Source organism: Macaca fascicularis, chromosome 19 (genome assembly GCF_037993035.2).
Source record: "Macaca fascicularis isolate 582-1 chromosome 19, T2T-MFA8v1.1".
In the NCBI taxonomy this organism is placed as follows: Eukaryota; Metazoa; Chordata; class Mammalia; order Primates; family Cercopithecidae; genus Macaca; species Macaca fascicularis.
This window is the reverse complement of record NC_088393.1, coordinates 1,482,359-1,506,830: the sequence shown is the minus strand read 5'-3', so window position 1 is coordinate 1,506,830 and position 24,472 is coordinate 1,482,359. Positions and strand designations below refer to the sequence as shown.

Here is a 24,472-nt window from a genome sequence, read left to right as displayed (position 1 = left end):
CGGGCGCGGTGGCTCAAGCCTGTAATCCCAGCACTTTGGGAGGCTGAGACGGGTGGATCACGAGGTCAGGAGATCGAGACCATCCTGGCTAACACAGTGAAACCCCGTCTCTACTAAAAAATACAAAAAAATAGCCGGGTGAGGTGGTGGGCGCCTGTAGTCCCAGCTACTCGGGAGGCTGAGGCAGGAGAATGGCGTAAACCCGGGAGGTGGAGCTTGCAGTGAGCTGAGATCCGGCCACTGCACTCCAGCCTGGGTGACAGAGCGAGACTCTGTCTCAAAAAAAAAAAAAAAAAAGCCTACACAAGAGACCATCACCCCAACGTAGACATTCACACAGGACATCAGGGCAGACGCGCGCCCGGACAGACTCACCAACAGGTCCACGCAAAACAGGGACATGGGAAGTTTGCCACGTCCCTCGGCACACAGAGAACTAAACAAACACCGTGGTGCTGGCTGGGGACATGCAGGCGGACGTGTGAGGTGCCGCTGGCTGGGTGCACACAGCCCCACACATGAGACCCACGGAATCCAGCAGGCGCCCGGTGGGCAGTGGCCATGGAGGGTCCGGAGATGCCGTCTCTGGGGCAAGACCCTTCCCAGGCAGGGTGCCACAAGACCAGACCCACGAGCTGCCCGGCCACAGCCCCAGCGTGCACACTCGCACGCACGCCACGGCGGCTCACCACGCCCATTCCCCGCCCAGGCACCACGCGGGGACACTCTCTGCCTGCGGGCACCGCTCCCTCGGGCCGCCGCGTGTGTTATTAGAAAGCATGGGGCGTGGCCGGCGCTTGGCAGCAGCCACCAGGGTGGGACGCCGGCGGTGGGCGTGGGGCCAGGCCACGGCGGCGGTGACCCCGCGGCGGTGACCCGGTGGCCAGGCGGTGGCGCAGGGGCCAGATAAGGCTCTTCCGGCTGAGTCAGCGAGGCTCCTGGCATGGGCATGGGCTGGGGCATGGTGCCAGGGGCTGGCGGGTAGGCACCCTCCCCTCGCCCTCCAGGGCCCGGCTGGCACGGCGCCAGCAGCCACAGCGGCTTTGATGAGGCAGGCGCTGCCCCGGCGGGAGGACCAGACGCCGGGGGGCTTCCCGACGGCCCTCCACCCAGCTCACGTGCAGCCAGGCCTCCCAGAGGCCCAGGAAGGCACCAGGGCTGGCAGCCGAGGGCCTGGCTCGGGGCCCTCTCGACAAACACACTCTGTCTCAAACACAGCCGCCGGCTCTGTGCGCTCGGAACCTGCTGCCTGACCTCTGGGCAAAGGCCTCGGCTGCACCATCTGCCTAGAGCACCCGCCTGCGCTGGGAAAATTCTACCTTCTCCTTCTTCTTATGTCCCAGAAGCGCAGCTGCAGCATCGGCCTCTTCTACTCCTGCCTGGACCAAGGGTGCCTCCGTTCTGTCCTCCCAGCCTCCTTCTCCCAGCTCTGAACCCTACCAAGGCTCCCCGCTGAGCCCAGCTCTGGGCGCCCTGATGCTCTGTCCACCGCTCCTGCTACACCGAGCTTGACTGCCCCGCGGCCCAGGATGGCTTTAAACGCAGCCCAATGCAAATGTGTAAATTTCTTAACACGCTACGAGATTTTTTTTGCAATTATGTTTTGGCTCATCAGGTATCATTAGCATTAGTGTATTTTACGTGAGGCCCAAGACAATTCTTCTTCTTCTGATGTAGCCCAGGGAAGCCAAAAAATTGGCCACCTTGGCCCTACACATTATGCTCCAGTCACAGCGATCCAACAGGCAGGATCGCTGTCTCACTAACGAACTCTTACACATCCTGCAAAGCCCCAGCCCCAATGCCTCTTCCTCTGGGCAGCCTCTCCCTCAATCTCCTCTAGCCCAGCCCGGACCCCTCGAGGGATTTGGGGCTTTCCCAGTGGCCCCTCCGAGCCTCAGTCTGCAATGGAGGTGGTGAGGCCAGGGCAGATCCCAATGCTACCTTCACATCCAGCTCTGGCTCCCACCAGCCTGGGGGTCTCCGGAGCAGGACGATGAAAATGTGTGCCCGCTTCTCCCAGAGCGCTGGCAATTCCAGCTCCCCACCTCCTCCCCACACTGCTCCAAGCACCTCCCACGCCCCAGAGATGTTCATTACGGTATTGTTTACAACAGGGAAATGACTGAGGGAAGTGTGTGGAAATGACCGAGGGAAGTGTGTGGAAATGACCGCGGGAAGCGTGTGGATATGTCGGCGTCCAGGGCCACGAGGGGAACATCCACACAGCTAAAAAGAACCAGGCATCTCAGAACGTCCCAATTACAACGCGAACGCACCGCGATAAACAGCTCCTCGAAGCCAGCGGTGGGAGGACCCTCTCAGCCTCCGCTGCAGATCACGTTAGATACCTCCCAGGTCACATTCCCGGGTGCACGTGGGCAGAGAAAGGCCTGGAGAACGCACGGCTCATGCCCTAGAGGTCAAGGGGGACTCGGGGCTCACTGTAAACGTTCCATTTTCTTCCTCTCTGCAAAAAGAGTGTCAAGTGTCACTTCTGGAACCAAAAGCGTATCGAGAGGCCGGGTGCGGTGGCTCACGCCTGTCATCCCAGCACTCTGGGAGGCCGAGGCAGGCAGATCACAATGTCAGGAGTTCGAGACCACCCTGGCCAACATGGTGAAACCCCCATCTCTACTAAAAACACAAAAATTAGCCGGGCGTGGTGGCGGGCGCCTGTAATCCCAGTTACGCAGGAGGCTAAGGGAGGAGAATCGCTTGAACCCAGGAGGCAGAGGTTGTGGTGAGCTGAGATTGCGCCACTGCACTCCAGCCTCAGTGACAGAGCAAGACTCCATCTAAAAATAAATAAATAAATAAATAAATAAACAAACAAACCAGGCGTGGTGGCGGGCGCCTGTAGTCCCAGCTACTCGAGAGGCTGAGGCAGGAGAATGGCATGAACCCGGGAGGCGGAGCCTGCAGTGAGCTGAGATCCGGCCACTGCACTCCAGCCTGGGCCACAGAGAGAGACTCTGTCTCAAAAAAAAAAAAAAAAAGAGATGGCCAGGCGCAGTGGCTCAAGCCTGTAATCCCAGCACTTTGGGAGGCCAAGACGGGCAGATCACGAGGTCAAGAGATCAAGACCATCCTGGCTAACACGGTGAAACCCCGTCTCTACTAAAAAAATACAAAAAAAAAAAACTAACTGGGCGAGGTGGCGGGCGCCTGTAGCCCCAGCTACTCGGGAGGCTGAGGCAGGAGAATGGCGTGAACCCGGGAGGCGGAGCTTGCAGTGAGCTGAGATTGCGCCACTGCACTCCAGCCTGGGCGACAGAGCAAGACTCCATCTCAAATAAACAAATTAAAAAAATAAATAAATAAATAAAATCCCACGATGGTGGGGTGCGGTGGCTCACGCCTGTAATCCCAGCACTTTGGGAGGCCAAGGTGGGCAGAATTGCCTGAGCCCAGGAGTTCTAGACCAGCCTGGGCAGCATAGTGAGACCCCATCTCTACAAAAGTTAGCTGAGTGGGGTGGCACCCGTCTGTGCTCGCAGCTACTCAGGAGGCTGAGGGAGGAGGATCGCTTGACCCCAGGAGATCGAGGCTGCAGGGAGTTAGGACGGCACCACTACACTCCAGCCTACGCAGCACAGTAAGACCCTGCCTCAAAAATTATAATCATAATCCAACAAAATCCTACCGTGGCCACTTTCTAGAACCCAGGCCTGCTGTGTGGGTGACGGGAGGCCACCAGGAGCCTACGTCAGACATCAAGAGGCTGAGATCCTAATCGCTGCCTGACACGTGCTGGCCTCCAAAACTGCACGTCCCCAGGCAGTGAGGTTCCAGGTGTCCAGGGAAAGAACTCGTGGCCCTGAGCCTGCTGCGCCCGGCCCCCCCTGCAGCCTGGCCACCCACCAGACCTGCAGCCGACAGCAGAATTTCACAGCTGTCGAGGATTTGCAGGCGGAAGTTAGCCCCGAGGCCTGCCAGGATCTGGGAGGAAGAGGCAGAGACAGTGCCAAGCGGCCGGCCGGCGGGCCAGGGCTGCCACGTGCCAGGAAGGGGGTGGGGCAGGCGCCAGAGTCAACAGGGGCCCCAGCGGGGGTGCGGGGGTAACACTGACTGGGCTGGTTGGGCCCAGGCCACTGTTGACACTGGGAACGCAGGTGCCTGGCCAGCTGGGCGGGCGGCAGCATCAGCGGCTGGACCTGCCACGAATGGCCCAGGGTAAGATCCCAGGCCCGGCCGGGCGCGGTGGCTCAGGCCTGAAATCCCAGCACTTTGGGAGGCTGAGTTAGGCAGATCACTTGAGCCCAGGAGTTTGAGACCAACCTGGGCAACATAGCGAGAGCCCTTCTCTAGGGGAAAAAAAAAATGACAGGACTGCAGGGCGGGGGCCTCCCCCAAGACCCACTGCCCACAACCCTCCCTCGGCCCCATCTTCTCGGAGTTCCAATCCCGTCTCCTGCAAGACCCGGAGGCAGCACCCGGCCGCTACACATAAGACCCAGCCCAGAGGCGGCATCAGGTCCCTACACACAAGGCCCAGCCCGAAGGCAGCACCAGGTCCCTACACACAACACCCAGCCTGGAGGCAGCACCAGGTCCCTACACACAAGGCCCAGCCCGGAGGCGGCACCAGGTCCCTACACACAAGGCCCAGCCCAGAGGCAGCACCAGGTCCCTACACACAACACCCAGCCCGGAGGCAGCACCAGGTCCCTACACACTAGGCCCAGCCCGGAGGCAGCACCAGGTCCCTACACACAAGGCCCAGCCCGGAGGAGGCACCAGGTCCCTACACACAAGGCCCAGCCCGGAGGCGGCACCCGGTCCCTACACACAAGCCAAGCTTTAGTCTACCTCTCAGGGCCTCTGTGCAATCCGTTCCCGGTACACCCAGGGGGCAGGTGCGGGGGACCAGGGGGCCGGGCACAAGGCAGGAGCTCCATGAATACCTGAGGCCGCTGGTGACACAGTGACTGCCTCCCTGCTCTGGCCTCAGTTTCCCCATCTTGGCTTCCCGCTGCAGAAAAACCCTGCATGGCACCTTGGACCGCGACCTGGGTGTCGCCCAGACAAGCTGGACAGCGGCCTCTGCCTCCCGCCTTTGTTCTGGACACGCTACAGACTGTGGGGTCAGGGCGCCTGGCCCCTCGTCCCTGCCTGATCCGGGCCGGTCACCCCAAAACTCACCCGTCGGCTTTGGGCCTCGGAGGCCGCGGCTGTCCGGGCGGCGCACGTGTCCAGGGTCAGGTCCCCCTCTGACCCCCGAAGGACCGACTGAATGGGGGGCCTTGACCCTCCCTCTGGGCTTGGCTATAACCTTGCGGGGATGGAGGTCTCCGTCCAGCTCCTGCCGCCCCCTCAGCCCAGGGCTTGCTGCGGGCTGAGTCCCGGGCAGACGGCAAATATTGGGTGAATAAACAAATGAAATTAAAGATAATCCACTCTCAACACGCTCATCTGTACCATCTTAAACCCAGAAAAGATCACAAGACCCCTTCTCCCAGCGCTGAGCCTCTGTTTTCTCACTGGCAAAATGGGACTCGTGGCGGCGTGGCCCGTGGAGTATCCCCTTCTGCAGGAGAGGGAAACCGAGTCACGGAGCAGGGTGGAATTGGCGAGACGCGCCCCTCCCCGAGTCCCCGTCGCAGCCCTGGCCGTTCTCCCACACCATGTCCAGCTTTCAGCTCTTTACTCTTTGTGAGTTTCCAGGCAGTCCAAACTTAAGTCTCCTGAGGGTTGCTGGGGTTAGAACCGCCCCTTAAGCTACCAGGCACCCCTGGGGAGTCAGGAGCCCCGGGAGGCCCCACTGGGAATCTGTGCCTCGGCCCCTCCTAGGAGGCTTCTGGGAGCGGATTCTGGAAGCCCAGGAAGCCCAGGGTTGAAGGGGCTGCCCCAAGGCAGGCATGTCCCAGCGTGTCCATCACCCACCTCCCTGCGGGAGCCCAGACCAGCCTCCAGCCCCGGGCGAGGAGGTGGTTCCCCGCAGCCGCACCCAGAGGTCAGCGCAGAGCCCAGCTGGCCGAGGGCTGGAATGTGAGCCTGGCCACCATCTGGTTTCCATCTGCCCAGCCCAGCACGGTCCAACTTCAAAGCATCCCCCGCTCGGCCACTTCCTCTGGCCTGGCCGCCTGCAGGGAAAGGCTGGAGCGGCCCCTACTTCCTCCTTCAGCCTCGGGTCCCTGAGACCCCCCTGCCGGCCCCGGCCTTAACCATCCACTCGGAGCCTCACAGACGCTTTCTCCTGCGTCTCCTGCAGTCGCACCTGAGTCACCCCCAGGTCCCCTCGGCTGCCGGCTGCAGCCTGCAACCCCCCCATGGCTCTCCACAGATGCCAGGGGACCGAGGAGGCCTTGTCACCGCGTCACCAAGGCCCCGGTCTCTCTGCCCGCATCGCCCACATGCCTGGTTCCTCCAGCCCACGCCCAGCTCGGGCTGGCGCCAGCCTCCCTCCCAGACCCGCCTTCCCTCTCTGCCCCATCACCTCCGATACGGGGGCTGTGAAGCCCCCCAGCTTTCTCCTTCGCGGCGGGCACTCCTCACAAACCCCACGTCAGAGCAATAACAATGGTTGAGCCCACAGCCAGGAGGGAAGCACAGGAAGCAGAGCTACCGCAGGAATCCCCAGCTCTCAACTCGACGCCCGGCTCAGCACACACCCCGCGCAACGGGGGGCCTTCGAAGGGCCCCAGTGGCCCCGGGAGCAGGTGCTCGGCCGCCACACGGGACGCATCCACTCACCTGCTTAAACTGCTCCTCATACGTCCAGTCCCCGTGGTCAGGCGGCTGCAGCTGCGGAGCTACGTGGGCCCCTCCGGTGTGGGCAGGGCCAGGCCCCGGCCGCTCCTGGCCCCCCAGCGCCCTGGGAACGCCATCGCCTCGGAAGGCCTGGGGTGGCTGGGCCTTTCGGGGGAACAGTGCCGTGGTGCCCAAGTTGGCAGGGCCTGGGGGCCCCAGCCCCTCCTCGTCCTCCTCCTCCTCCTCATCCTCGTAATCCTCCTCCTCCTCCTCATCCTCCCCGAGGTCTTCCTCCATCTCCTCCTCCTCCCATTTGGGCTTCCTGGGGTGAGCAGAGGGCAGGAGTCAGAGGAGAAGGTACTGGCTCGTACCAGCCTAGGGAGAGACCCGCACCCCACCCAGCCTCAGTTTCCCTCTCTGGAAATAGGAAGAGCCGGCCGCCGCCAGCTCAGGCTGCAGAGCGTGCCCGTGAGCACAGCCTGCGTGGGGCAGCCGTGACGTCCATTTTGTTCCCAATTAGCCCAGAACAGCACACGCCGTCCCTACAGCGTGAATTTTGGGGCCTTGAAAAGCATCACGCAGGAGGCACGGTGGCGCATGCCTATAATCCCTGCAGCACTCTGGGAGGCCAAGGCGGGAGGATCCCTTGAGCCCAGGAAGTGGAGGCTGCAGTGAGCTATGATGGCACCACTGCACTCCAGCCTGGGCCACAGAGCAAGACCCCGTCTCTTGAAAAAGAAAAAAATGGGAATCCTTGTGGCAGGTTGGTTCCTGCACCATGCATGCCATCTCAGCTCCACCTCCCATTCCCTCCACAGGGAGAATTCTCCCACCGCTATCTGAAATCCACCCCACCCTGGCCACTGCCCCTCCACGGCACCCTCCTAGATTTTCTTGCAGCTCTTTGTACAACCTGACATCACCTGCTTCTTTGCTAGGTTTTGTTCGGTTGGTTTTTTTCTTTTGAGACAGAGCCTCACTCTGTTACCCAGACTGGAGTGCAGTGGTGCGATCTCTGCTCACTGCAACCTCTGCCTCCCAGGTTCAAGCGATTCTCCTGCCTCAGCCTCCTGAGTAGCTGGGACTACCGGCGTGAACCACCGTGCCCGGCCAGTTTTGTTTGTGTTTTGAGACAGTTTTGTTTGTTTCTGTTGCCCAAGCTGGAGTACAGTGGTATGATCACAGCTCACTGCTGTCTTGACCTCCTGAGCTCAAGCAATCCTCCCGCCTCGGCCTCTCAAGTAGCTGGGACCACAGATACGCGCCACCACACCCGACTAATTTTTGTACTTTTTGTAGAAATGGGGTCTCACTATGTTGCCCAAGTTGGTCTTGAACTCCTGGGCTCGAGCGATCCTCCCACCTGGGCCTCCCAAAGTGCTGGGATTGCAGGCGTGGGCCACCGCGCCCGGCATCTTTACTTGCTCAGGTCCTCCCAGGAAGATGCGGGTTCCTGGAGGTCAGGGTCCCACAGCGAGTGAGCCCTCAACCAGCCCTGGGGGGACCCACACGCTATGCAGGTCCGGCTGGCTACAGATTTTATCTGCCCCTCACGCTGGATCTGCCGCCACTGAATCTGCCATCGTCGTCGCTGGCTACGTTGCTTTAAGTTAACTAAGATGAAACAAAGGCGGCCAGGCGCGGTGGGTCACGCCTATAATCCCAGCACTTTGGGAGGCCGAGGCCGGCGGATCATGAGGTCAGGAGGTTGAGACCATCCTGGCTAACACGGTGAAACCCCGTCACTACTAAAAACACACAAAAAAATAGCCAGGCGTGGTGGCGGGCGCCTGTGGTCCTAGCTGCTTGGGAGACTGAGGCACGAGAATGGCGTGAACCCGGGAGGCGGAGCTTGCAGTGAGCCAAGATTGCGCCACTGCACTCCAGCCTGGGTGACAGAGCGAGACTCCGTCTCAAAAAAAAGATGAAACAAAGTTAAAAACCCAGACCTCAGTTGCCCTGACAACATTTCCAGTGTTTAGCGGCCACTCCTGTGCTAGAGATTAGAAATGGAGAACATTTTTATCATCATCCTGAAAGGCTGACTGCCCGGCACACAGTACAGGGTGGATAAACACTTGCTCAGGGGAACAGGGTCCACAGGACACTCACTTACTCCCTTTATTAAAAAAACGTAAGTTGGAGACCAGACTGGCCTACATGGCAAAATCCCGTCTCTACTAAAAATACAAAAATTGGCCGACTATGGTGGTATGCGCCTGTGATCCAAGCTACTTGGGAGGCTGAGGCAGGAGAATCACTTGAACCCAGGAGGCAGAGGTTGCAATGAGCAGAGATTACGCCGTTGCATTCCAGCCTGGGTGAAAAGAGCAACTCTCTCTAAAAAAAAAAAAAAAAAACCACCACATTCTCAGCTCACTGCAATCTTCGCCTCCTGGGTTCAAGCGATTCTCCTGCCTCAGCCTCCTGAGGAGCTGGGATTACAGGCGCCTGCCACCACGCCCAGCTAATTTTTGTATTTTTAGTAGAGATGAGGTTTCGCCATGTTGGCCCAGCTGGTCTTCAGCTCCTGACCTCAGGTGATCCACCCGCCTCAGCCTCCCAAAGTGTTGGGATTACGGGCATGAGTCACAGCACCCAGCTAAAAAAACCTTTTTTTTTTGAGACAGGGTCTGTCTCTGTCGCCCAGGCTGGAGTGCACTGGAGCAATCACAACTCACTGCAGCCTCAACCTCCTGTTCTCAAGGGATCCTCCTGCCTCAACCTCCCCAGTAGCTGGGACCACAGGTGCACCACCATGCCTGGCTAATTTTTTGCAGAGATGGGGTCTTGCTATGTTGCCCAGGCTGGTCTCCAAGCCCTGGGCCCAAGTGATCCTCCCACCTCGGCCTCTCAAACTGCTGGAATTACAGGCAGGAGACCCCGCGGCAGGACCCTTACTCACATTCTGCAGATGAGCAAAGCGATGGCTCAGAGCCAGTAACAGCCCCCGGAAGGCCCTACCCCAGACCCCAACTCACATGTCCTCGTCGGAGGCCACGTCCTCAAAGTGCTCCTCTTCCGGCCCTTCTCTGCCTCTGCCGGGTGAGCCCGGTGTCCCCTCCCGGGCCGCGTCCTCCTCCTCCGAGCCTGGGGGCCCATCCTCAGAGCCCCCGGGGCTGGCCGGGTGTCCCAGGCCCGCAGCTGCAGCCCGCATGGCGGCCAGCGCAGCCATCTGAGCCCGCTGCATCCGAGCACTCTCGGGCTCTCTGTCCTCATCGGCAGCGGCCCGGGCCCGGCCGGGGGGTGCAGCGGAGGGATCAGGGGGCAGCTGCTGCCGGGCCTCCAGCTCCTGGCGCGCCCGCTGCTGCCTCTGCAAGAGCGTCTCCATCACGGCCTGCAGCTTCATGGCCCTGCGGCCCGGGCCACCACCACCACCACCACGGGCACTAGGGGTGGGCGGCGGGGGCGGCCCCTGCGGGGAGGGGGCCCGGCCGCACTGCAGCGTGGGGGCCGCGGGGGAGCCGGGGCAGTGCAGGGTGGCAGGGGGCGGGGGCGGGGGCCGCCGGGCTCAGGCTGAAGGCTGACAGGGCATGCCTCTTCCTCACGCTGGGCTCCAGGGGACAGAGGCTGGTGTCTGGCTCATTCACACATCTGCAGAAACCTGAGGGGGGGAAAAAGGGATGGTCAGAGCAGACCTGAGCTCCTCAGGCCCCCTCCTTCCCCATGAAGGCCCTGGGGATCAGCTCTCATGTCCATCTCATGCAGGATGCAGACCTGGAGGCCTTCCTGGAGGCAGAGGCGCAGGCTCTTCGCATACACCCTACTGTGGGCCTGGGTAGCAAGGTCCCTCCGCTCTGGGCCACAGAGAAACACACTGTGGCCAGACTGTCTGCCCCAGGAGATCTTGGATTATTGCTTCACAAGCAGGGTGGGGGAATGGGCGTTCCTGGCCTGTGATTGGCCAGCGGGCTCTGGGCCCCAGTCAGGTGGGTTCTAAGTTCCAGTTGCTGCCTGAATCCCTGTTGGAGCAGCCCAGCCCGGACTCCAGGTATCCAGGTATCCTCCCATCTCAGGCCAACAGAGATGGTGGCTGGCCGAGATTGACTGCTTGTTGTATACGGGCCCTGGGCTAACTCTCCCCGCATCACACAACTCAACAGCAACGCCCAAGCCCCAGCCTCTCTGGGCCTCAGTTTCCCCACCTGCAAAATGGCGTGGATTAACAGTGCTCCCCCCATGGCACTCAAGGAGGGATGAATCGCGTTCAGGAGGTTAAGGTGGGCACCAATAGGTGTCAGGGAAGGGGGCACCAGGGTGGTCCCATTTCACAGTTGAGGACAACTGAGGCTCAGGGACCCTCTGCTTGGACACATGGGGCTGGGGTTTGAACCTCACAGTCTCCGCAGGGCAACAGGGGTCTGGAGTTTCCCAGTCCTCTGGGACTCCGAGTGGGCTGGATGTCTGGGACGGCAACACACTCACTCCAGCCTAAAGTCCCGTCCACCCAGGGCCAGTCCTAATGGCCTGGGTGAGGAACAGAGACTTCCCGGGGGCTGGGTCCCACCCCAGCCACCCCAGCCACCCCCCAGCCCAGGCCACACCTCCACCCGCCCAGGCCGCCAATAAAACAGGCCGGGCAGAACCCAACAGGCCTGGAGTGACACCCCAGAGGGAAGGCACATCATGGGGACAGCGGAGGGGGCAAAGCTCCACCCTCCGGAGAGGCAGCTGGGCCTAGGAGGCCGCCCCCAACCCTTACCCTGGCAAAGGAGCCCCCAAGACTCATAAACAGCTCCTGGGTAGACAAGGTCTGGAGAGGCGAGGAGGCAGGGACTCCTGGGACTCAGATGCCTCCTGTGACCTGACCCCACCCAGGTCAGTGTTACACAGCAGACCCCCTCAAGCCTTCCCAGGCACGGGAGGGGAGAGCCGTGCAGCCCCCTCTGCCCCAGATACCCTTTACCCAGACCCCTGAGTCTTTCGGCCCCATGGGTGAAAGGCAGTGGGGGGCAGGTGGGTGGCCCCTGGGAGAAAGCAGGGAGGGCACGTTCCGAAATAAGCCTCTGTTCCATCTGTTGTGGGGACAGAGGTCCCAGGTCACAAAGACCTCAGGGCCATAGTGCTGAGGAGTGACCAGGAGAGCTTGGTGGTCCAGAGGCCACCAGGGCGGCACCCAGCCCCCCACCCCCTGGCCTGCGGTCACCCCCCACCCACCCAACCCAAGAAAGTGCTGAGGGGGCATTTCTGACTCAGGGTCTGGTCCGGTCTGTCGCCCTTCCCCCACCTGTGACAACTTCAAGACAAGCCCCCCCCCGACGGAAGAGCTCCAAGCAAAGCCCCCCCTCTTTGGGGGCACAGAAGGAAGAGGCCAAAGGAAGCCACTCCCCCCACCAGCCCGCTCCGAGCCCTGCTGGGTTTAATGACCCTTCCGGGTCGCCCGATGGGGGAGGGGAGCAGGACAGACCTCCACGTTGGGGCCGGTGGAGGGGGCAGGTGGGGATCCCAGATCCCCCCCTAGGCCAGGGCTGGGTGCCCCCCCATCGCCGCCATTAACCCTAAACTGGCAACGCCCACCCCCTTCAGACCCCTCCCCCCAAGAGCCCTTTGTCCTCGACCCCCACCCCCATTTTATGACAGCCCCAAGGGAGAGGCTGGGACAGGGCACTGGGTGGTCGTTGGACCTGGCAGGGGTGGGGGGCGGAGGGATCTTGGGCCACACCCTCCTCCCCCCAGGCCTCTGGAGAGAGGTCACCCGCTCGGCCCGGGCCTTGCAAAACATGGTTATTTAAAGAGTTGTGCAAGGCCCTGGGCCCGCGGGTGGCGAAAGGGGCCCCTCACTCCACGAAGGGAAGAGGAGGGGGAGGGGCGGGGCAGAAAGCTGGGGAGGGGGCTAAGAAACTCCTGGGTTGGGGGGGCCTGGAGGAAGTGAGAAAAAAACTCATGAAGGAGAAGAAACAAGAACACAGAAACCCTGGTCCGGATTTCAAAGGCTTCTTGGAAAGCGGCCGATTTGCATGGGGGGGGAACCCCTCCAGCCCGAGCGCCTAAAAACGGAAGATAATTGAACCCGCCGCCTGGGGTCGGCGCCGAACGTTGGAGTTGACAAACGCGCGCTCCCAGCGCTTCCTGCGCCGGCTTTTGTGTCTGGGGGGCCCTGAAACGGGTCGGGGGGCTCTTCCTGGGTATCCCCGCCGGTGAACCGGGCGCCCGGGCCCAACCCACCCCGGCGCGCGGGGGCCGCGGTGTCTCCCCCGGGGGCCCCTCTCTGCGCTAGGGCGGACACTTTATAAATAAACCAGCCCGGCTGGGGAGGCTCGCCGGGAACTACCCTCCCTCCTCTCTGGGCTGCCGAATAAACCCCTGATTTCGGGGAGAAAAAGTAAAACTGAAATAAAATATCTGGGTGCAGCCCCCCGCGCGCGCGCAGAGACCATTTCCTTCCGCTGGGGAAGGGGGGGCGCGCACTCGCGACCCCCGATCGCCCCTGAGCGATTGATCCAATGGGGAGTGAAGTCTCCAAGCGGGGCGCAAAGAAAACTCCCCGAACCCCGAACCGCCAGGGCCGCCTCCCCAGCCCGGGACCCCCACCAACATCTCCGCCCAACTTTGGGGACCCCCTTTTTTGGCTTCCAGGACGCACTGCGCCCACCCCAGCACCGGAACCCGCGCTGGGAACGGCCAGCGCGCCCCCCAGCCTTACCGCGCAGGGCGGCTCGTGGGGGGGCGCGCGCCCCGCGCCTGGGGTCGGCCTGCCCGGGCCCGCCTGGCCTCCAAGCCGCCGGTGCGCGCCCCTGGCTCCCGGCCCCCGACCCACGGGGCTGTGCCGCGCGCCGACTCACCGAGCCGCCAGCCGCGTCCGCGTCTACACCCCTCCGCCCGATTGGTAAGAGGCGCCCCGCGCGCGGCCGGCCCCCGCCCCGCCCCTCCCCCACCCCCAGACAAATCACCAGGGGACGAGTCGCTCTCGGATGCAAATACCTGGCCGGTGATTCAGCGCCGCGGCCCGGGCGCGGGAGGGGCTCGCCAGGGCTCCCACTTTTCCCCGGACGCCCCCTCGCCCCCCGCGCGCGGTCGGACAACGCGCAACCAGCCCGGGGGCGCTGGGGAGCCGGGCAGAGTGGACGGAAATTTTCAGGTCGCGGCCCCTTTAAAGGATAATAAATAATAAACGGGAAGGGGAACAGCGCCGCGGGAGGCCCCGCCCCCGGCCTAGGGACGGTGGGCAAAGTGCACGACGCGGCCCCAAGCGCAGAGGGCGCGGGGGGCACGGGCTGGGGCGAGAGCGCCCCGGGGTAGGAAGAGGGGACTGACGGGCTCCTCCCGGGCTGGCTGGGGGCGCATCCGAGCCGGATCCGGGACCAAGACTCTTCCCTTCGTACGGAGCACCTAGGCTGGGCCTCCTGGGCTCGGAGTTTCACCTTCACCCCTTGGATAGAGCTACCCTGCCAGAGTGACTTCTCTCTCCGGAGCCGCCGTTTCCAAGTCTGTGAAATGGGCTTGAAAGACCCGGTGCAGAGCTGGGCGGGCGGCGTCGGAGGGAGGGAGCCAGGGCCCCGCCGGCCTCCCTCTGGGGAGGGACGGGCTGTAGGCGGGGACTCGGCGTGGGCGTGGGGAGGTGCGCGCGGGGACCCGGAGCCCCTTCGTGAAACCAGGACGACCCTGCCTGGCCCGGCTGTCACCAGCATCGGGAGCTTGGCTGCCCCCGGTGAAGGTGGTGATGACTTCCACGGTCTGAGCGTTCGCTTGTCCAACCACGTGCCCCGCGCCGCCCTCCAGGGAGGTCCCTGCACGTCCCCAGCCCTCACGCCTCTCTGTAGTGGGCAACCTTCTTGTCCCCACTGCGCAGAGCAGGAAACTGAGGCACCGAGCGGGGTGCAAGGAAGCCGGTCGGGAGGGGGACGCGTGCTCTGCAGAGAGCTGTGTGCGCGGGAAGCGACCCCAGGGGGCTAAGCTTAGAGGCCCAGGCTCCAGCCCGGACGTGAGCCCCGGGGGAGACTGGAGGGCGGGCATGGGCCACCCGGGGGGGCCCTAACTTGTGGAGGGTCTTTGGCGGGCTCGGGTCCCCGGTCCTGACTGTTGGGGGCGGGGTTGTAGGCATCTCCTCCCCTTCCCCTAAACTAGCACACCGCGTTGCCACTTTTCTCTCGGTCCTTCCCCCTAGTTGCACCTCCTCCCTCGACAAAACTGCAACCGGGGCGGCGCGGAGGCTCACGCCTGTAATCCTAACACTTCGGGAGGCGGAGGTGGGCGGATCATCAGAGGTCAGGAGTTCGAGACTAGCCTGGCCAACAAGGTGAAACCCCATCTGTACTAAAAATACAGAAATCAGCCCGGCGTGGTGGCGGGTGCCTGTAGTCCCAGCTACTTGGGAAGCTGAGGCAGGAGAATCGCTTGAACCCGGGAGGTGGAAGTTGAAGTGAGCCGAGATCGCGCCACTGCACTCCAGCCTGGGCAACTGAGCAAGACTCCGTCTCAAAAAAAAAAAAAAACTGCAGGCAGGAGAGCTGCCCCCGACTCCAAGGCCTGAATCCAGACTTCCAGCCCCAGGGCCGCGTGTAGCCTAATGGCAGCAGGTGTCTGAGAGTCTTCCACCATAAGGCTATTAAACACCCAAACCCAGCTGTCACCCCTATCTCCGATGGAGAGGCCCGAGACACCTGCCCCAGGTGGGGGTGCTTTGGAGAGACCTCCCTGCAGCAGGATAAAGGGGTGGGGGAGTAACCCCTTCTAGGGCCAGGACCCAGCTCAGGTCTGAAGGTGCAGAATGTCCCTCCCACCTAAGATGAAGCACCTGGAAGCCAGTGGACCTGAAAGGCACCTGGAGGGCAGGTGCATGAGCCTGTCTGTGCCTCAGTTTATCCCTCTGTAAAATGGACCAGTGTTAATTCAACCTTTCACCATCCTGTTCTGGATTAGGCTGCCCTTTGTTCAAAGGGAAGGGCACGGGGTGGAGGCATAATTACCCCCGGGGCAGGAAGGGTAGAGCCCCTACCCGTTTCCCAGGAGGAAGCTGTGATCCGGGTAGCTGGCCGCAGCTTCCCCGAAAGGGGCCGCGCACAGGGCAGCGAGGGGATGCAGGATGGCAGCTGCCTGCAGTGAGGGGCTCCTATTTTTAGCCCAGAGAGGGAGCCGGGAATGTCTACACAGACTAGCTGGCTCCACCATATTCCAGATGCCCCCATGCCCTGTGGGGGTAGGCAGCAGTGTGGATTTAGATCAGTGCAGACCCCTCAAGCTGTGCCTTGGGCACAGAAGTCCCAGCTTTACGCATTTCCTCACCAGACCATCTACCGGAGGCACAGCAGTCCAGCTCTGAAGGTTTCCTAGCCAGAGCATCTCCTGGGGGGTCCTGGGGCTTTGGGAACCTCCCCCACACAAAAACAGCCTGATCCTCCCCTAACCCCTGCTGGTCACTGTACTGGTTCTCTACTCTGTGCTCAGGTGGGGGACATCCTCCTAAAAACCCCCAGATCCCGCCCTCACAGCTCTGCAGATTAAAAAGCCCAAACTAGGGCCGGGCGCAGTGGCTCATGCCTGTAATCCCAGCACTTTGGGAGGCCGAGGCAGGTGGATCATTTGAGGTCAGGAGTTCGAGACCAGCCTGGCCAACATGTTGAAACCCTGTCTCTATTAAAAATACAAAGAAGTTAGCCTGATGTGGTGGCAGGCGTCTATAATCCCCAGCTACTTGGGAGGCTGAGGCAGGAGAATCCCTTGAACCTGGGAGGCGGAGGTTGCAATGAGCCAAGATCACGCCACTGCACTCCAGCCTGGGAGAAAGGAGGAGACTCTGTCTCAAAAAACAAAAAATCAGCGCAGTGGCTCACGTCTATGATCCCAGACTTTAGGAGGCTTAGGTGGGAGGATGGGCTAAGGCTAGGTGTTCAACATGAGCATGGGCAACCTGGACCCTCTCTCCACAAAAATTGTATAAAATAAAAAAATTAAGGCTGAGCACCGTGACCCAAGACTGTAATCCTAGCGCTTTGGGAAGCTAAGGAAGGAAGATCGCTTGAGCCCAGGTGTTTGAGACCAGCCTGGGCAACATAACAAAGACCCCATCTCTACACTAAATACAAAAATTAGCCGAGTGTGGTGGCACACACCTGTAGTCCCAGCTACTCCGGAGGTAGAGGCAACAGGATTGCTTGAGCCCAGGAGGACGAGGCTGCAGTGAGCCGTGATACACCACTGTACTCTAGTCTGGGCCACAGAGCAAGACTGTCTCAAAAAATAAAATACGGTGGTTCACGCCTGTAATCCCAGCACTTTGGGAGGCCGAGGCGGGCGGATCATGAGGTCAGGAGATCGAGACCATCCTGGCTAACATAGTGAAACCCCATCTCTACTAAAAATACAAAAAAAATTAGCTGGGCATGGTGGCGGCGCCTGTAGTCCCAGCTACAGGGAGGCTGAGGTGGGAGAATCTCTTGAACCCAGGAGGCGGAGGTTGCAGTGAGCTGAGATTGTGCCACTGCACTCCAGCCTGGGCGACAGAGACTCCGTCTCCAAAAAAAAAAAAAAATCGTATATAATGAATCCAGCCTGTTATACCTATATCCTGATGCAGATATAAAATATCATTTTTACCCCTCTTCCAGGACATGAAGCAAAGTAAAGTATCTTTTTCTTTTTTTCTTTGACGGTGACTATTGTAGAATTAATTATCATTTTTAATATTTTTTTTCATAGAAGGGGCACTCAAAGGCAAAGTGCCTAAGACCGGGATAATTCATAATGTGCCTCTGATTGCCCCACTTCACAGCGGGGACAGCTCCAACCGGGGGTCCAGGTTGAGACCCGAATGAGCGACACCCGCCCCGAGCGCTGGGCACCCCGGGACATCCAAGAAACTTTTCTAGAGGCGAGAAAAGAAGGCACGAAACCTCCGCGGGCCGCGCGTGCCACCTGCCGGGCATCTGCGGGACTGCGGCCGGGGGGCGGGGCCTTAGGGGCGGGGCCAGTGCCGGCGGCCGCAAGGTGGCGCCGTCTCACCTGAAAATGAGTTTCTTGGCCGGGCGCGGTGGCTCAAGCCTGTAATCCCAGCACTTTGGGAGACCGAGGCGAGCGGATCACGAGGTCAGGAGATCGAGACCATCCTGGCCAACAAGGTGAAACCCCGTCTCTACTAAAAATAAAAAAAATCAGCCGGGCGCAGTGGCAGGCGCCTGTAGTCCCAGCTACTCGGGAGGCTGAGGCAGGAGAATGGCATGAACCCGGGAGGCAGAGCTTGCAGTGAGCTGAGATTGTGCCCCTGCACTCCAGCAGTGATCTGCCAGCCTCAGCCTCCTAAAGTGCTGGGATTATAGGCATAAGCCACCTAGCCCAGCCTTTTTTTTCTTTTCTTTTCTTTTTTTTTTTTTTTTTTTTAGACAGAGTCTAGCTCTGTCGCCCAGGCTGGAGTGCAGTGGCACAATCTCGGCTCACTGCAACCTCCGCCTCCTGGGTTCAAGCGATTCTCCCACCTCAGCCTCCCGAAAGCTGGGACTACAGGTGCCCGCCACCACGCCTGACTGATTTTTGTATTTTCAGTAGAGACAGGGTTTCACCATATTGGCCAGGCTGGTCTCAAACTCCTGACCTCCTGATCCTCCTGCCTCAGCCTCCCAAAGTGCTGGGATTCCAGGCATGAGCCACTGCACTCGTACACTTTTTTTTAAATTTGTTTTTCACAGAGAAATCTTACAACTCTCTGTGCACATACTGCAACACACTTGGTTATTCATCCCACAAATATTTATTCAGTCCTCCTGTGTGCTGGGGCCTGGAGACAGTGGGGAGCAGTCAGACACGTACTCAGCAGATACAGCACAACGCGGTCAGACCCATAATGGGGGCAGCAGTGGGCAGGCCCAGAGGGATCCAGTAGGGCTTCCTGGAGGAGGTGGCAGCTGAGCTGTGACTTGATGGATCAAGTGAGAACATGCCCAGTGCAAAGGAGAAATCAGCCCCTGCAAAGAGTCAGAGGCAAGAAGAATGACAGCAATTCCCAAAGCCACAGAGGGGCAGAGGAGAGGAGAGGGACGTGGACAAGGCCTGTAGCCCCAGGGGAGAATTTCATCGTCATGTCCAGCACAGTCCAGGAGTCCTGGCCCTGAAGATGAGGACAAGCTACAGGTCAGTGTCAAAATCCCCTGGTGTTTCAGCCTCTGGATCTTATGTTGGCATCTCAGCAAATTGTGTGGAGTTTCACGGTGTCCCCAGATTATTTGGGAGAAGTGGGACTCTCTTTTTTTTTTGAGACAGAGTCTCACTCTGTCACCCAGGCTGGAGTGCAGTGACAAAATCTCAGCTCACCTCCGCCTCCTGGGTTAAAGCAATTCTCCTGCCTCAGCCTCCTGAGTAGCTGGGATTACAGGTGTCCACCACCACGCCCAGCTAATTTTTGTATTTTTAGTAGAGACGGGGTTTCGCCATGTTCGCCAGGCTGGTCTTGAACTCTTGACCTCAGGTGATCCACCCGCCTTGGCCTCCCAAAGTGCTGGGATTACAGGCGTGAGTCACTGTGCCCAGCCTATTTTATTTTATATATTTTTTAATTCAACAGGTTTTTGGGGAACAGGTGATGCTTGGTCACATGGATAAGTTATTTAGTGTTGACTTCCGAGATTTCAGTGCACCCATCACTGGACCAGCGTATACTGTACCCAGTGTGCAGTCTTGTACCTTCCCTCCACCCCAGCGCCCTGATTTCCCAAAGTCTATCGTATCATTCTTATGCCTTGGTGTCCTCATAGCTTAGCTCCCACTTATAAGTGAGAACATAGGATGTTTTGTTTTCCCATTCCAGAGTTTCTTCACTTAGAGGAGTGGTGTCTAACTCTGTCTAGGTTGCTGTGAATGCCATTTCATTCCTTTTTATGGCGAGTAGTATTCCTGTGTGTGTGTGTGTGCACGCGCGCGCGCTCCGCATTTTCTTTATCCGCTCGTTGATTGATGGGCATTTGCGCTGTCTGTTTTCATATTTTAGTATCTCTAAGAGTGGGATGAGGCCGCGGGCGCCGTGGCTCACATCTGTCATCTCAGCACTTTGGGAGGCAGAGGCATGGGGATCACTTAAGGTTAGAAATTCGAGACCAGCCTGGCCAACATGGAGAAACCCCGTCTCTGCCCAAAATACAAAAATTAGCCGGGCGTGGTGGCGGGCGCCTGTAATCCCAGCTAATGGGGAGGCTGAGGCGGGAGAATCGCTTGAACCCGGGAGGCGGAGGTTGCAGTGAGCTGAGATCACGCCATTGCACTCCAGCCTGGGTGACAGAATGAGACCGTGTCTCAAAAAAAAAAAAAGTGGAATGAATCGTACACAGTGACAGTCAACCACAAAACAATGAGAAAACGTCTGACACTTTCTGGAATGATCCAGAAAGTCCTGTGTTGACACGTTTAATTTCAGGAAACACAGAAATTATTTCAATATCAATAGCAAACATCACAACAAAACTGCACTGAACATCACAAGAGACCAAAACATTTGCACGGTTGATCTCGGACAGTAAGAAAAACATTAATAACAGAAGAATAACCGCTGTTCCAGTAGTCCCCGCTCCGAAGGGAGCCGCTCGGATTCCCACCGGGTTCGCTCAGAGAGGGATAGTGTCCTCCCCCAGGACGCACAGCCCGCGCGCGGCCAGCCCACTGCTCCCTGGCTTCTGCGCCCTGGCAGGGGCCGGGTGGGACCCCAGGCGGTGCAGCTCCGCGTGCGTGGCGGCGGGGTCGGAGGGTCCGGGCCGGCGGGAGTGGCGGGGGCGGCGCGGCGCGCAGGGGCAGACGCGGCGGAAGGCCTGTCGGAAGTGCGAGCCCAGGAAGGCGTAGAGCAGCGGGTTCAGCGCGGAGTTGCTGTAGGACATGCAGTGAGCCCAGGTCTTAAGCGCGTAGGCGGCGTAGCTGCGCGGGTGCCAGGAGCCGGCGGGGCCCAGCGCCTGCAGCACCAGGAACAGCTGGATGGGGCCCCAGCAGGCGGCGAAGAGCAGGACCACTGCCGCCACCAACCGCGAGACCTTGGCCCGCATGGCGCCCGCGCGCTCGGCCAGCACCTGCCCCTGGGGGGTACCGGGGAGGTGGTCAGACGAAAGACCGGGACCTGGTTGGGCTCATCCCCTCGCACCGCCCCTCCTGGACTCCTTGGGCTGTCCCTGTCCGCGCAGATGCCCCCACCGGCGCCTCCCACCACCTTGCCTCCCTGCCCGCCCAGACTTGCTGTCCTCCCACCCACGCCGCGCACCTGCAGGGCGCTATCGGCGGGCGCGGGGCGCACGGCGACCCGGCCCAGGTGGCGCAGCATGGCCCCATAGCAGGCGCAGGTGGCGAGCAGCGGCAGCAGGTACAGCGCCAGCAGGTTGTACAATGCGAAGGCGCGCTCCAGGGCGCGGCTGGGGAAGGCCTCGCTGCAGTAGGCGCGAGGCCCCGGTGACAGGCGGTGCAGGGCGAGCACCGGCGCAGACACCGCCGCAGAGCCTGCGCCACAAGCCGGGATGAAGACCCTGCTCGGGGGACCAGCGACCCCCCGGGAGGCGTCCCTTGCAAAAGGCCAGGCGTCCAGTCTGCAGCCTCGCTGGCCCTAGGCAGGCAGAGCTATTGCGCCCATTTTCCAGCTGCTGGACCGAGGCAGCAGGTGGCTCCGGGCGCCCAGGGCACTAGGACTGGTCCGCCTTCCCCCGTGAGGCCCCTGAGCTGTACTCACCTACCCAGATGCTGAGGCTGACAGCCAGCGCCAGCCGGGGCGTGCGGCGGTGCAAGGCGCGCAACGGGAACACCGTCACGTACCAGCGGTCCACGCTCATGGCGGTCAGAGTGGCGCACGTGGCCTGCACCGAGACCTGCAGGAGCCGCCAGCCGGGCGTGTGGTCACTTGCGTGATTGGGAGCCTGCCCCGTCCGCCCTGCCGATCCCCCTACGTGTGCGAACACTCAGGCACATACACGGAATGTGTCCTGGAAGGAGTGTCCAGTGCGGCTTGAGGGGACAGAGGTGGGGAGACTGGGAGAGGAGGGCAGGAGGATTGGGGAAGTGAAGGAGCCCTTGGGAGGCGGCTAATATCCCGAGTCTGAGACAAGGGGGCTGCGTGGGATGGAGGGACAGGCAGGGCAAGAAGCCTCAGAGCCTCGGTAGCCCTTCCTCACCAGTGACCCGGGTCCCCGTCTGTATCCCTCCCCGGTTCCCACTCCCCACTCCAGGTCTAGGCTGCACCCCCGCCCAGCCCCGTCCCGCAAGCTGGGTCCTCCAGCCCCTGGTTCTCCAATGCGTTGCCTCGCGCCGCGCCCAAAGTCCTCACCCCCTTCCCACGTGCGTTCCTCCTCCCCACATGCTCCCCACCCTGTTGCGGAGCGCATCTCCCTCCTCGTCCTCACGTGCGCCCCCTCCCCTCCTGCTCCAGAGCGCACCCCTCCCCCGCCCCACTGTGCGCCCCCTCCCCTCCTGCTCCGGAGAGCATCTCCCTCCGTCCCCACGTGCGCCCCCTCCCCTCCTGCTCCTCAGCGCACCCCCCCGTCCCACTTACGACCCCCTCCCCTTCCACTCCCTCCCCTTCCACTCCAGACCGCACACACACCAGTCCCCAAGTGCGCCCCTCCCCTTCTGCTCCAGAGCGCACCCCTCCCCCACCCCACCGTGCGCCCCCCCTCCTGCTCCGAAGCACACTCCTCCGCCCACCTGCTCCGCCCCCCGCCCCCCCCGCACCTGCTCCGCCCCCCCGCACCTGCTCCGCACCCTGCACCCCGCCCCGCCGTGCGCCCCCCCTCCTGCTCCAGAGCGCACCCCCATGTCCCCCCTGCTCCGCCCCCCCGCCCCCCCGCACCTGCTCCCCCCCTCGCACCTGCCCCCCCCCGCACCTGCTGGATGTAGTTGACGACCTCTCCCCACCCGCACCTGTTCCCCCCCGCCCCCTCGCCCCCCCCATCCCCCCGCACCTGCTGGATGTAGTTGACGAACTTGCACATGAAATCGCCGAGCACCCAGGCAGGCAGCGGGTACAGCAGCGCCGTGAAGGGGACGCAGCACAGGAGGAAGGTCACGTCTGTGGCCGCCAGGTTGGCTGCAGTGGGGACGCGCGGGCGCTGGGCGTGGGCGCCACTGGCCGCAGGAACCGCCCAGCGCTCCTGGCCCTGCCCCCTGGCCCCCACCTTGGTCCGAGTGACCAGCAGGATGGCACAGGGAGGCCCCCCGCAGCGCCCCTGGCCTCCTCAGGCAGAGAAGTTGGGGTGCCTTCTAGTAATTCCCCCTTACATCTCAAACATTACTCCTCCAGCTTGGGTTTCTTGGCTATTCGGGCAGAAATCGGTTCTGCTGGGCCCTGTCCGGGCTGGGGGAGCCTGAGCAGCAGGCCCCTGACCCTCTGAGCCTCAGTTTCCACATCTGCAAACTGGAGACAATGGTGCCGGCCCAGCAGCCACCGACTGGGCTCTCAGCTGTTTGGGGTAGGGGACCCCAGGACACAAATGGATAAACAGGCTCAGAGAGCCACCGGAGCAGGGGTCGCAAACTAAGGCCCGCGGGCCAAGCCAGCCCCTCGCCCAGCCCTTTGTTCAGCCGGACACCGAGCCCTTGGCCCGCGCTGCACCCGGGCAAGCCCCTCGAGTGGCCAGGTCGAGGTCTCCATGTGCCACACTCCCCACCCTCCGTCCCGCCCGGGTCCGCCCGCGCTGGAGTTTGCGACCTCTAGCCACAGGTGCAGGGACCACAGGGAAAAGATTTGGGGTGGGGGGGACCCCTGCAGGGGACAGAGCCGGGTCTGCGAGGGCCTCGATGCGCCGTGAGAGGGCGCCCCAGGCCGCTCGGCCCTCGGAGGCCCCGGGCCCGCAGCAGGTGCGGCGCAGCGCCCGCACTCACCGATGTAGAAGTTGGTCACGGTCCGCATCGGCTTGTGGCGGCAGATGACGTAGATGACCAGCGAGTTCCCCACCAGGCCCAGCAGCATCAGCGCCGCAAAGAAGAGCGGCACGAGCCAGGCGTCCACTGCCCGCGGCGCAGGGACCGGGCCGTCCGAGGCGTTGGCAGCGCAGCCCGGGCAGCCCGAGGCGTTGGCCGGCGCCCCCCAGGAGGCATTGGGCCCCGACATAGCCACGGTGTGCATGGCCGCGCGCGCCTCCTCCTCCCGGCCGCCCTCCTGGATTGCGCCCTGGCACCGCCCCGGAGACCCCTCCGCCCGGCCGCCTGCGGGTTGCGCCTGCGGAACTCAGGAAGGGGCCTTGGCTGGAGCCCGCGGGGTCCAGAGGGCAGCTGGGCTGGGCTCGGCGACTCCTCTGCCAGCGCCGCTGCAGCGGAACGTTTATAGCCCGTGCCCCCCCTTGTCCTTGCCTTCCCGCCTCTCTGGCAGCCGCTCGCCACTCCCTCCCCTGCCCACACGCCCTCTGTTCACCCAGCGGCGACCCCCCTATTCCCTCCTCCCGGTGCAAGGTCGGAGTGAGAGCGCGGGAGGAGGCTGAGGGGGGTGGAGCAGGCAGGGGGTGGGCGGCGTGGAGGCTGCTGTGGACCTGGAAGGACCGACCTTAACCCACTGATGGTTAGTCCAGACTAGGAGCCCAACCGATTCGCCAACCATAAGGCTTGTGAATATGGGACGGGCTTTGACCCTCCTAGGGGCTGGGGCTCCAGGTGGATGGGCCCAGGCTGGCGGGGAGGCCAGCCCTCACCGGAGACCCTGAGTGGGGATAGCTTGGGTTTGTCCCCAGGACCCTGGAGGGCCATTAAAGTTCCAGGTAGGTGAGGGACATCTCTGATCTGGCGGTTTGGGACTGAATGTGTCCCACATGATTGACAAGGAGTGGCTGATACCCACCCACAGGGACACTAGCAGCGGGAACCAGGTGGAGGGCACCTTACAAAGGCCACAGCCTTATTA

At 61.7% G+C, this 24,472-nt stretch overlaps 2 protein-coding genes and 2 long non-coding RNA genes across 8 annotated transcripts in view; 2 read left to right on the top strand and 2 right to left on the bottom strand.

Moving 5' to 3' along the window:
• Positions 1-13,792, bottom strand: part of ARID3A (AT-rich interaction domain 3A) — a 50,377-nt gene extending 36,585 nt beyond the window's left edge. Inside the window, exons 1-3 of one of the 3 annotated variants that reach the window (XM_045378442.2) lie at positions 13,615-13,792; positions 9,675-10,297; positions 6,697-7,015 (exon numbers count right to left, since the gene is read on the bottom strand). In XM_045378442.2, the coding sequence (XP_045234377.2) occupies positions 6,697-7,015; positions 9,675-10,042 (687 nt within the window). In that variant the 5' untranslated portion in view covers positions 10,043-10,297; positions 13,615-13,792. Of the gene's footprint in view, positions 1-6,696; positions 7,016-9,674; positions 10,298-13,336; positions 13,519-13,614 lie in introns of those variants that run through there. The other 2 variants (XM_045378443.3, XM_045378444.2) reach the window with 2 other exon arrangements.
• Positions 4,094-5,408, top strand: LOC141409175 (uncharacterized). The gene is made up of 2 exons (XR_012428163.1): positions 4,094-4,176; positions 4,982-5,408. It is a non-coding gene; the product is annotated as an uncharacterized lncRNA (long non-coding RNA).
• On the top strand, positions 13,352-16,286 carry LOC141409176 (uncharacterized). Its single transcript, XR_012428164.1, has 2 exons — positions 13,352-13,519; positions 14,798-16,286. It is a non-coding gene; the product is annotated as an uncharacterized lncRNA (long non-coding RNA).
• Positions 16,287-19,969: 3,683 nt separating this feature from the next.
• On the bottom strand, positions 19,970-23,875 carry KISS1R (KISS1 receptor). Of its 3 annotated transcripts, XM_065536086.2 has the most exons (5): positions 23,461-23,875; positions 22,542-22,666; positions 21,317-21,452; positions 20,858-21,090; positions 19,970-20,675 (listed from the first exon to the last, which is right to left on the bottom strand). In XM_065536086.2, exons 1-5 carry the CDS (start codon positions 23,702-23,704, stop codon positions 20,217-20,219), a joined length of 1,197 nt encoding a protein of 398 aa, XP_065392158.1. In that variant the 5' UTR covers positions 23,705-23,875; the 3' UTR covers positions 19,970-20,216. The 3 variants fall into 3 exon arrangements, with proteins under 3 accessions (XP_065392158.1, XP_073881237.1, XP_073881236.1); XM_074025136.1 differs by lacking the exon at positions 20,858-21,090; XM_074025135.1 differs by lacking the exon at positions 20,858-21,090 and having other exon boundaries at positions 21,321-21,452.
• Positions 23,876-24,472: the final 597 nt, after the last annotated feature.

Bases quoted from the DNA above. Each gene is read 5' to 3' on its own strand.
- KISS1R (XM_065536086.2), bottom strand. From the start codon at position 23,704: ATGCACACCGTGGCTATGTCGGGGCCCAATGCCTCCTGGGGGGCGCCG. The intron at 21,453-22,541 runs GTGCGGGGGGAT...CGGCTCCTGCAG, and splicing joins TCGTCAACTACATCCAGCAG to GTCTCGGTGCAGGCCACGTG. The intron at 21,091-21,316 runs GTGAGTACAGCT...CTTGTGGCGCAG, and splicing joins CAGCCTCAGCATCTGGGTAG to GCTCTGCGGCGGTGTCTGCG.